The sequence below is a fragment of the Sinocyclocheilus grahami genome, unplaced genomic scaffold, assembly GCF_001515645.1.
Source record: "Sinocyclocheilus grahami isolate Dianchi unplaced genomic scaffold, SAMN03320097.WGS_v1.1 scaffold68.1, whole genome shotgun sequence".
Taxonomy (NCBI): domain Eukaryota; kingdom Metazoa; phylum Chordata; class Actinopteri; order Cypriniformes; family Cyprinidae; genus Sinocyclocheilus; species Sinocyclocheilus grahami.
This window is the reverse complement of record NW_015505247.1, coordinates 2004845-2017208: the sequence shown is the minus strand read 5'-3', so window position 1 is coordinate 2017208 and position 12364 is coordinate 2004845. Positions and strand designations below refer to the sequence as shown.

Below are 12364 nucleotides of genomic sequence, written 5' to 3'. Positions count from 1 at the left end.
TCTCATTTTCTCATTTTGTCTCTCATAGTTGAGGTATACCTATGATGAAAATTACAGGCCTCTCTCATCTTTTTAAGTGTGCACAATTGTATAGGTATGGAAAAAAAAAGATAAAAAAAAAATAAGAATAAAATAAAATGTGCAGGACAGTATACTGTAGACTTAATAAATATTAAGATGAGCAGGAATGTACAAGAGAAGAATGTGCAAACAGGATGTACAGGGTAGTTACATAGCAGCAATAGAGGTAAAAAAGTAAATAAATAAAATATTACAGAAATTGCTGTGTGCAAGTGACAATGTCAGTATATTAAGTATCTTACTGATAATTAAGTGAAGTCATGTTGGTGTTAAGAGATTGAGTTTGAGTTTAGGAGCCTGATGGCCTGGGGGAAGAAGCTCCTCCTAAGTCTCTCGGTTTTTGCCATCAGGCTACGGAAGCGCTTACCAGATGGCAGCAAAATGAAAAGACAGTTACCAGGGTGGTTGGAGTCCTTGATGATTTTAACAGCTCTGCTTTTGCAGCGTTTGAGGTAGATGTCCTGTAGAGAGGGGAGAGCAGACCCTGAGATGCGCTCAGCTAAGCGCACAACTCTCTGCAGGGCTTTGCAGTCTTGACTGGAGCTGTTCCCATACCACACTGAGAATATCAAGGGTTACTAGTTTAACTGTTTAAATTTATCTTCAATGTCCAGCGTTGTACATACACCACATTTTCCAAACACACTAGAAAAGACTTACAAGTGCAAAATGTTTAGTATAAGAGCAATACCTGATTTTTTTAACAAATGTAACACTATACCAGTGTACCAGTGTTTTTTTTGCTATTGCTTTGTTTAGCATTAAAATGTTGTCTTGTACAGCCCATTTTTGCATGTATGTATATATAGGTTATGGTTTCCTCTGTTAAATCACTGTGCAATAAAACACTGTCTACATAAAACAACTTCACATATGACAATTAATGTGTTGTGTTTGATTTAAATGGTGTGGATAAATGACATTGAAGCTAAAAAGAGATCTCTTTAACATTTCAAATATTTCTCCTAGACAGAAATTAGTTTACTTTAAGATTGAATGGAAACTTTTGCTTGAGTCTCCTGCTTCTCAAACATGTCCCCTGAGACAAAAACTCTAACACTGTCACTGCTTTAGAAGAGATCTCAACAAAATCACACACTGTGCTCAGATTTTTCTCCTAATCTAAAGACTCTGTTGGTCTCATATTTGTCTCCTCCAATGTTTCAAACAAAATCTCAAAAACATCACACACTGTGCTCAGATTTTTCTCTTTAGAGACACTGGATCTCTCACATGTGTCTTCTCAAAAGTTTAAAAGAGATCTCAACAACATCACACACTGTGCTCAGATTCTTCTCTTTAGCTAGAGACTCTGGATCTCTCACATTTGTCTCTTTTAAAGCTTTAGAAGAGATCTCTACAACATTACACACTGTGCTCAGATTCTTCTCTTTAGCTAGAGACTCTGGATCTCTCTTATTTGTCTATTTTAAAGCTTTAGAAGAGATTTCTACAACATCACACACTGTGCTCAGATTCTTCTCTTTAGCTAGAGACTCTGGATCTCTCACATTTGTCTCTTTTAAAGCTTTAGAAGAGATCTCTGCAACATTACACATTGTGCTCAGATTTTTCTCCTACACTAAAGACTTGGTAGCTCTCACATTTGTCTTCTCTAAATTTCAGAAGTGATCTCAATAACTTTACAAAGTGTGCACCAAGTCAAATGCCTCAATATGAGCTCAAACATGTCTACCATATAATATGTATTAATAATCAAATTAGTCAATTAATAATCAAGACTGAGTCATAAGCCATTTATGTGCCTTTCAGCAAAGAAAGCTCCAGGGTTACATTTTCTGTAAATCAGTTTTGATTAAGGAATACGGTACATTACTATTTCCAACAACAAATTGTGTGCCTAAGTACATAAACAGTGTCCTATAAAAAGTGGCAGGAGACTCAAGAAAAAAATCTAAATTCAATCTTAAAGTAAACTAATTTCTGTCTAGGAGAAATATTTGAGATGTTAAAGAGTTCTCACTTTTGATTTTTCTTTCCTATGGGTATATACAGTAGTATATTTAAAACTCATTTACAAAACTGCATTTACATTCTTAACAGAAACTTAAGGAGCACCTGGTACACATAACACAAAATTACTTTCAAATGTATTGTTATTGTATTTAATTCAATATAGTGCTCCATACTATTTTAAAATCCTTCAAACACATAATTTATATATCATGTATAAATTGCTATTTTAAATGTCTGGTTATGTCCAGCAATAATACTTAAAGGTTTGTGTTTTTCTATATTGCCTCCGGCCTTTTTATTACCAACAGTAACTAAGCCTTGACATAATGACACAAGAACTTTGTGCTTTCGCTTTCTTGGCAGAATTTAAAAGAGAAAAATGTGTTAAAATCATCATTAAGCACGTCATTCTGGACGATGGACACAATGTGACATTCTGTCTGTGTAAATATGGTTTAATAAATGAATTAACTCCATAAATAATGGCTGTAATGACATTTTAGGGAACAATGAGTCTGAGCATTGTCAGGAAATAGTTGATGTATGAGTTTCATGCCTCAGCGGTTCCTCAAAATGAATCGGCACAGGAAGATAGCTAGGGCCTTGCAACTAGCCCATTTCCCAGAATTATCTACTTGTTGTCAATTTGCACAGTGGAATTACACATGCAAATTGCACTGCCTGCACAAACACCACTTGGAGATGATAAAAACAAATTAACAAAGGCTATAGAAGAAGGATTTATTTCACTGGCTCACCCAGGTCAAGCAATACATGTATTTGACGATTGTGTGTACCCAATTTTGATGTAATTATATCTGCAAATTATTCTTTGTAATCTTTTTTTTTTTTCCTTCAACCTTCTTCTTAAACTCATAATTAGCTTCCCTCGCTTCTCTCTCAAAAACAATTCAGCTGGCTGCCCTGTCAGGCTAACAGTAAATAATCTCATCTGGCTGTCACCCTTCTCTTCTTTTTCCCTCGTGCTGCAGCATCGTCCGTTATTTTTAACACTGGCTTGAACACTGTACACATGGAGGCTAAAAGTCAAGGGTCATTAAATACGAGAGCACACAATCGGGCCAAATGCACAGGAAAACAAGCACATAGCTGGTCCAGAAGTCAAGCTATACATAATCACCTGCTTAACATGGTTTCTCATATTCGGAGCTAAATGAGGAATCCCTGGACCTCCGTGTTGGCTAGTATTAGATATCTCATTTACTTTGTACACACACAGCTAATCTGCTCTAATGAATTCTGCCACCCCAAGCCAGATCCAGATGACTTAAAATTATTATTACTCTTTCCTCAGACATGTGCTTGCTCATTTGAGGTTCAACTTGGCTGGCTTGGGGGGAAAAACAGCCTGTCACAGTAAGATACTAATAATTAAGGCTTTGAGATGATTAGTTTATCTCACCACACTTACCACCTCTTTTCCGCTTTAACCAAAACTAATAAGGGTTTCCAATTTTTAAACAACAAACTCTAAATATATAATAAATGACAGAAATAATGATCTGGAGCCCAAACCGAACAAAAGCGCCAGTGTAAGAGAAGCATGAAAAAAAAGAGTAATCATAATAATTTTAACACTAGTAACTCAGTGATATATTACGCCACCAAATTACCTTTAAAAGTTCTAGTTGCCTTTGACATTGAGTTGTCACATATATAATTAAATTGGTATTAACTGTGGGGCGGGTGGTATCAGTTTGCAATGGAGAGGATATGGGCTATGTAGAGTGACGTTTAATATATCTTGCTGACTTAAGCTCTATCGTGTCATATTAACTTAAAGTTCTTGATGTTGGATGGAATTGATGTTTTTAAGGACATGCAGTAACCAACAAATACAACATATATTAACCCTGTAAAGCCTACAGTATCATATCTGATTCATGAATTTCTTAGACCTCTAAATTATCAAAATGATGAAAACTTTGCTGGAAAAAAAACATTGCAAACAATCTACATGTCTTCTGACATTTGATTGATAGTGTATACTTCTTTAGCAAGTAAAAGCCGTTTTAGTATAATTCTAAAAATGACCACCCTTAGGTCATGGTACATTACTTTTTGCTGTGAAATCTTTATTGAACATTTACTGGACTAAAGCAACTTAGGTTTACTTAATTATCCATAAATCATCATTTCATTTTTAGAAAAATCATGTTAAAAGGTATAAAAATATGATACAACAGTCTTTTGAAGTTTATTTTTCCATCTCTCAGTCATCATTGTATTGCATATGTTTTGCACATCACAATTAAAACAGGAGAGTGTTAATCATAAAACTAAGTATCTACATTTAATCAACATATTTTTGGGAGATAGAGTGACAACTAATATTGAATGCATATTTTTATGAAAGTAGTCTGCTAAACTGTTATAAATATCTTATTGATTTATATTACAAACAATCAGAATTTCATCTTGGCCTTATAATCTGCACCATATTTTTGCTCAGTTTGGGCCTCTATGGAAATTGAGGTGTCTCCCCCCCCCATATAATTCACCATATAAGTACACAGGCATAAAAGGTCAATAAATACTTAAAGAAGGTCAAAGTTATCATAAACTCAACTTAAGGGGCAGTGAGCACAAATGAGGAGCATTCCTCATTCACTACAGGTTACAGAACATACTTGTAGAGACAAAGATAGAGAGTGTGGTGTTTTGCACATCACAATTAAAACAGGAGAGTGTTAATCATAAAACTAAGTATCTACATTTAATCAACATATTTTTGGGAGATAGAGTGACAACTAATATTGAATGCATATTTTTATGAAAGTAGTCTGCTAAACTGTTATATGTATCTTATTGATTTATATTACAAACAATCAGAATTTCATCTTGGCCTTATAATCTGCACCATATTTTTGCTCAGTTTGGGCCTCTATGGAAATTGAGGTGTCTCCCCCCCCCATATAATTCACCATATAAGTACACAGGCATAAAAGGTCAATAAATACTTAAAGAAGGTCAAAGTTATCATAAACTCAACTTAAGGGGCAGTGAGCACAAATGAGGAGCATTCCTCATTCACTACAGGTTACAGAACATACTTGTAGAGACAAAGATAGAGAGTGTGGAAGGGACAAATGAGAGAGAGAGAGAGAGAGAGAGAGAGAGAGAGAAGGAGAGCAAATGAGAAAGAGCAAGAGAGATAAATTGCTGGGCACATTCAAAACTAGTGGCACCCCCGCTGGAGGCATAACAAGCAGAAATTATATTGATGAAAATTTCTGACATTATGACAATACAAATTAGCTTGTTGCCTCAGAATCTGTGCACACTAAATAAATCATTTAAGTAAATAGGTGGTTTTGCAATTAGGCACAAAGCCCACTATTTAGCAACAAAACAGAAAACTGATGTTATTTGATATAAATAAGCAATTTAAGCATCAGTGTTTTTCGTCTGCCAATGCCACAGGCTAAACAAGATTAGCATGCTAATCATTTGAATGATAATGTGGTGATGCCCTCAGCTGTCTGAATAAATTGGGAGACGTTGCTCATATAAGAGCATTCTTATCACTCTGGAAAACATGAGCAATTGTGTTTTAGTTTGCCATTTGTAAAAAAGAAAAAAAAAAAGAATATATATATATATACTGTATATATGGCATACAAATATGTTTGAATAAGTTTACTCATTCCTACCTTAAAATGTGCTGCTATTGCATAGGGTGACCATACGTGCCATTTTCCCAGGACGCGTCCTGGCCAAGATTTCTATATTGCCTAAAATATCTAGGTTTTGGCTTTGTTTGCGTGTGCAGACCGATCGGTGTATGACATCAAAGTACCTCGAGAGCATTTTGAAAGCATAAGGAACCGTCTGTATGGTATTTTGATGTCATACACCGATCGGTCTGCACACGCAAACAAAGCCAAAACCTAGATATTTTAGGCAATATAGAAATCTTGGCCAGGACGCGTCCTGGGAAAATGGCACGTATGGTCACCCTACTATTGCATAAAGAGCTGGCCTATATTATTTGTTGTTATTTTTGGTTAAAGTGCCTGATTCAGGACAGTAGATGCATATTTATCTTTTCACAAATGAAAAAAAGTGTGTGGGCATACAGTCAGCTTTGGTTGTTAGGTTGTAACCAATTTATCACCAGAAATAACAAACCAAACATTATAGAGGAATAAATGTTAGACCAGTACTTCATATAATATATAATCTTCTTATTTAATAGATTTTTAAATTATAATTTGGCAAAAGACCGTGGTTAAAAATCACATTTATCCACCCACCATTTGTCTATTTAGATTAGATTTCAAATATATTATTATTATTATTATTCAGTTTTTATTATTATTATTATTATTCAGAGCTGGACAAATTGACGAATTGAACAGAAATACTAGCCGTGAACTATTATTTATTACACAGAACAGCAGCCGCCACTGTTTTGTGAAGTGGAGGATCACGTTTCATAATGAGATCAAAGTGACCAATCAGCGTCTCTGTTACAGCTGTTGCTCCTCCGCCGACCCAATAATGAAGCTCTATGTTCAAAATGCGGAAATACAGAAGGCAAAGGTAAGCCTCATGTTGTTGTTGTTGTAGTGCTTTGGTATTTTATGATATTGTTAAGTTAATCATCTGTCGCATTTTATAATATTTTTGCTTTAAACATAATCAGCGCCGGTTTTTTTTTTTTGGCAGAGGATAATGCGGACGTCTACAAAAGTCAGGTTTTTGATGATTTGACAAATGTAAAATGTACAGTGGACTCTTGCCGCCGGGTCTCACTGAATCTGACCTGAGCTCTGATGATGCTGATGAAGGGGAAGCAGCAGAAAACAGACAAGACGAGCAGCTCTCACGGCAGTCAGACACAGAGACACATTCAGCGTGTGCTCAGGTTGAATGTAATAACACAAAAACTGGTTTGCACAATGATGCATTTGGGGATGAGTGTCTTCCTGGAGTTTCCTTGGATAAGTGGCAAGTACGTGGATCTACTGTAGTTATGTATGCAGTATTGAGAGAGAGTGCAGATCTTGCAGTGATCAAATGATGTGTTATTGATCTAATTGGGCAGTAGACGGTTAAAATCACTATAGTATAAACAAAGCAAGTTGCAGTTGGTTCATTCAGAATTTATTTTAATATCATTGTTTAAAAGCATTGCTTTTGTAATTGTTGCAGAAGTTCAAAGAGCTCCAGAAAGCAAAAGATGATCAGAGAATGAAGGAACCACAAACAAAGCGGAAAAGGCGCCACAAGAAAGGTCATTATAACAAGTTTTCTTCTCATTACCTACCCATGCTCTTCTACTGTAGTATTTCTACTGATGTTAACAGTATCCTATTTATTCATTTTCATGCAAACATAATTCATGCAGCTTTGTTGATTTGTGTTTGAAAGGAATTTCTCTTGCAGTCACAATGCCAGGCACTTTGTTTTGGTTGTTGGGGTTAAACATGGGTGTCCAGTGGGATTTACTACAGTAGAACTAATATAAGCCACAGGCATCATTGTTTGAGGAGATGAATAACACAATTTCACTCTTTCTAATTTGCCGAAATTCTTGTACATAACTTTTTTTTATACGCAATGCATTAACATATTTTGTTTTTAAACAGCTGCACTGTCTGTTCTGGTTGGTGTTTAATATTTCTTATATGAGGTGGATTTCTCCATTGAAAGCCACAGCACAATGGAGTCAAGAGCTCTCTGTAATGCTGTAATTCAGGGATAGGGAGGGGAATGCTTGCAAATCAAATACACTGGACAGCTTCTGTAACAAATATGACATTAAGATTTTTCCCACTCAGATGCTGAAAGGGCATCACATGTTGTAGAACAGCATAAACAATATAACAAACAGCATATGCCTTTATTTGTCCTCTGTAAATGGACCACTTTTTAGTATTACCCACTCTTGAACCCAGCACAGTGATGTTTAATTATATCAGCCTCTTTGAGTTTCGCATTTTGTAAAAAATGTTGCAGTAGAATCTTTGTTTGTTTCATAGCACTTCCATATTGCATATAATTACAGACAAATTCTTAATTTAATGTTAATGGGGTGATTCTTCTGTTAGTGGCACTTGAGACGACTTGAAATCTTGAAAAATGAAACTTCTCAAACTGTATTTAAACAATCATCCCATGTTTGGATTTGGAATAAAGATCTGATCATGGCTTTGATTAACTTAATTTTGGAGTTAATGGATTTTGGATATTGACATGTGAGTGTAATGATATTTCCACTTTTTTTTTTTTTTTTTTAAATATTAGAGAATTTTAACAAAGTTCTCAAATACTGTTTGGTTTGGTAACAAACCTACTCTCAAGTCATGATAAAACATTTCTGATTTTCAAACATATGAACTGAAAACATGATTTGTATTTATTTAATTTTATTTATTTTTAAAGTGCATTGTAAGCCATTAAACCATTAAAAAGCTACTATAATGCATTTTATTATAATATAATATTTTCTTTAAATTTATATCAGGGGACAAGTGCCTTTAGTAGATGAATCTCCATTATGTCTTTGCTTTTAGTGTGTGCATATGACTGCATTGTGCTGGAACATAAACAGTGATTTACTTCCTTTGTCTGCATAAAAACATATTTGTAAACAGACATTTAATTTAAAAAAAAAATCACAGTATCAGCACTGGTTTTATGTCACTGTAGCTGTTAGCAGCAATAGATGTTTGTCTGTGGTGTCTGCACAGGTTTGCTTAGATATCGTTCAGCTCAGTTTCATTTAAAGCAATAATACATATTTTTTTTGCAGTATATGATTATGACCTGTACTTTGTGAGATGACAGCAAAATATGTAAGTGAATGAGGAATGATTCAAGAAAGCTGACTTTGTACATTGGCTCATAATTAAATTTCGTCATGCAGGAAGTTCATGATTAAATTTTCTATAAATAAGTCTCTTTTAGTGCAAAGCTTTGTAAACAGAACTAATTCATTTGTAACTTCAAGCCAATTTTGCAGTAATGCATTACTTATCATTCTGCAGCATTAACTTAAAACAGTTTTTGTCGTTATTTTAATTTGTAAATTGTCATGTAAGCAGAATGTTGGCAAATGTAATTTGTTTTAAGTAGGAACACGCTGCTAATTCAATTGTCCATATCGTTTAATGTTGAGCTCAAATAATTTTGCATTAGCAAGTTAAAATATTGGGTTATTGAGTTAAAATATTGTTTTGATTATATATATCCAGTTGTCCTGTTAAATTAGACAGCTCTGCTGCCCCATTTTCCCTCACTTTCAAAGGCTATATCTATTTTGGATTAAACATTATTAAAGGGCTGAGCATATGCTGTGAAAATAAATTTTAATAGAGTTGTGAGCGAGGCTGATTGGAACAGTCCCTCTGAAATGTTTACCCAAGCAGAATGAATATTATATGGCCATTTCTGAAATCACAGTATGGAATATACATTAGCTCAGGAATAAATTACATCAGGATGTTCATACATGTACGTATGTATTGTTGTTTTTTTTGTTTTGTTTTTGGACCATAAGAGCAACAAACGCGTCTAGAATTGGTGAAATTTGTAGAAAATGAGAATGTTGTGTCTTTGTTTTGGGATTTGTCTTATGAAGATCCATAGTAGCAGACAGAGAGCTCTGCTCCACCAGTCCTGCTGCTTTGATGGAAATATCTAATTAAAGACCAACATTTATGTTTGGTAACCTCCTGTGGCTAGACAGATTTTTTTGACTAATATTTAATCAACCAACGATTTTCATTTATGAGAGGAAATCTACATATTTGTTGTAATGGCAATCATATTAAAAAGAATGCCTGGGGGAGTTTTTAAGTTACTCTTTGATTTTTTTTTTCTCATCCATCTCTTTTTTTTATTTGAAAATCACTTCATTTTATTTTCCTCCTTCTCATCTTCAGTCAGGCCTGGAAAAGAGCATAGAGAGTGCCATTGCTGAAGGGGACTGTGGGAAGGCGGAAGAACTGAGTGACAGACTTGCTACTCGAGAGGTATGTTGCCCAGATAAGCCATCTCGGGGGGGGCGCTTCAACTGTGACAAATTGAGCTAATGGGTCTGTGGCCATTTTGCCTGCAAAGACACAGAGGCTACAAACACACACACACACACATCATTCGACTTGGGCAGAAAGTCTTGCAACCCTTTTACACTAAAGTTAATGGAAAGCCCTCCCCCAGTTTGAAGTACGGCAGTGTCTATAGAACTTTCGGTTCTGCCTTTTAATGAAGGCTACAATGCTTTCAACCTGAGTGCTAAAACATTTTCAAGGTGCCAGCTTTACACCTTTGAAGTGAGCTCATACCTAAATACAGTGCCTGCAGTTTTAAAAAGACACATTTTAGGAGTGTACGTAGGATCAAGCGCTTCGAAGCTAATTTGGCAGAAAATGTAACATTCGCACAGCTGTAATTGCAGTAAAAAGACATTCAACTTTCCTGAAGTTGGGGCAATCATAGCGGGCAATATTTTTAAGCCTCGCAACTTTGATTCAATGGAATCTAAAAAGCATTCCACTAAATTCCGGCCTAAGCTTTGATTTCAGTATTACTGCATGGAATTGATGTTCACTGTCAACCTTAAACAGTTTAGTACAGAAAAGGTTTGGGTGTGTGCTTCCAGTTCACTTACATATACATTTGGTGAAGTCGAAGCATTTTTAAAGAAAACATTATAATTTTTTTTTTTCAAATATTATGTATTTTTCATGATTTTTTTTTTTTTTGTTGCAAATATCATGTATATCACTCTGCCCCAAACTGAGTTTTTTTTACTACAGAAGTGGTCTGACAATAGAACAATTCTGCAAATACTAGAATTGTTGCAATTTCATTATGATATATTGCACAAAGCACTAATTAATCTTTGTTATTAACTTTATATTTATGATAAGGAAATGATTTGTAGGACTCATTCTCATTCCATTTTTGTGATAATTTTCTTTTACGGCTTATTGCCATACTGCAGCTGAAGCTATTCCTGTTTTTAAATGTGTTTTCAGTTTCCGCAGTAATTCATCTTCTATTAAGATTCATTTTATAGCTTTATTGTTGATAAAAGGTCATGCTTCTCCATCCATCTAATTGGGAGGAGCAGTGTTAATCGTGTTAACCTCAAATATTAGTTTCCTACGTAATCAATTACAGCTTCTGTTCCTCTTGGTGTAAATGTGAAAATTACACCATTTACTCCACACTAATGAAATCATATTGTGATGCTGTTGATTATTGACGTGAATCAGTTCAAAGCAAGGTGATAATCATGCTCCTAACAAGCGTAGCGCCATGGGAACAAACATTAAATAGCTTGATAATGCTAACAACAGGTCCTTGGTTTAGGCAATTTTCTTTTGAGAGTCTTTACGCAGTAATCCATACAGATGCCACTTAAGCTTATCTCTGGAGTATCTTTGTGGTTTTATCTTTTTCTTTCCCAGGTAGATGGAGACATAATAATCGTTTCTTTGGAAACCATTCTCGGAAACATTTCATCATTACATGGGCTTTATTGTGATGCCACACGTCTATATCAGCTCTCGCCTTTGTTCTTTTGTTTGGTTGAGAATGGCAGATTTAAGCATTCCTTCACAGAGAGTTTATCTAGACTTCAAAAGCAGGTAAAGAATTTCAGAGATGCCATCATGCTGTCTAAATGCTTGCAAATGACTGCACTGAAATGTTTAAGGTTAGTCCCTCTTATCAAATAACACTGCTGTTATTAGTTTGGCATGGCTTGCAGGTAAAAACACAAATACAAACTGCATGGCTTTTGTCTTTGTTTGACTTACCAGGACCATGTTGTCACAGAAAGCTTCTTACAGCATCAGTGGATTTGAGCAGACTTAGCAGTCTCGAATCTCTCGCACAGCCAGACAGCTAAAGTCTGCCTCTGACAGAACACTGGCAGTGGCTGTGCAGTAATGCCACTGCTAGCTGCTGTATTAGTTCTCCACTAAAAATTGTAAATTACAGTTTTCGCCAGGTAATGTACATTTGTCATCTTCTGGACATGTCCCTAATGCTCTATTGATTGATTTAGCGTCTCTCATGAAGATGTGGGTATTGAAAGTTTTTCCACCATTTATCCAAAGTTTCAGGGTAACATCATTCTAAGTTGTGCAATGATAGAACAGGAAGATCATTTCTGAAATGTGAAGGGTTTCAGATTTAGGTACACTAGTTGCACCATTTGTTATTGTAGCCATACATTATGGCTGAATGTATGTGCCACTGCAGCTACTTGTATACTAATATTTAAAAGTTTAGGATTGGTAAGATTTAAAAAAAAAAAATAATA

At 35.1% G+C, this 12364-nt stretch overlaps 1 protein-coding gene across 1 annotated transcript in view; it reads left to right on the top strand.

Moving 5' to 3' along the window:
* Positions 1-6556: 6556 nt before the first annotated feature.
* The window catches only part of LOC107585284 (protein FAM204A-like), a 16181-nt gene continuing 10373 nt past the window's right edge, over positions 6557-12364 (top strand). The window contains exons 1-3 of the mRNA XM_016272230.1: positions 6557-6624; positions 6751-7036; positions 7237-7366. Of these exons, the coding sequence (XP_016127716.1) occupies positions 6806-7036; positions 7237-7366 (361 nt within the window). The 5' untranslated portion in view covers positions 6557-6624; positions 6751-6805. The remainder of the gene's footprint in view (positions 6625-6750; positions 7037-7236; positions 7367-12364) is intronic.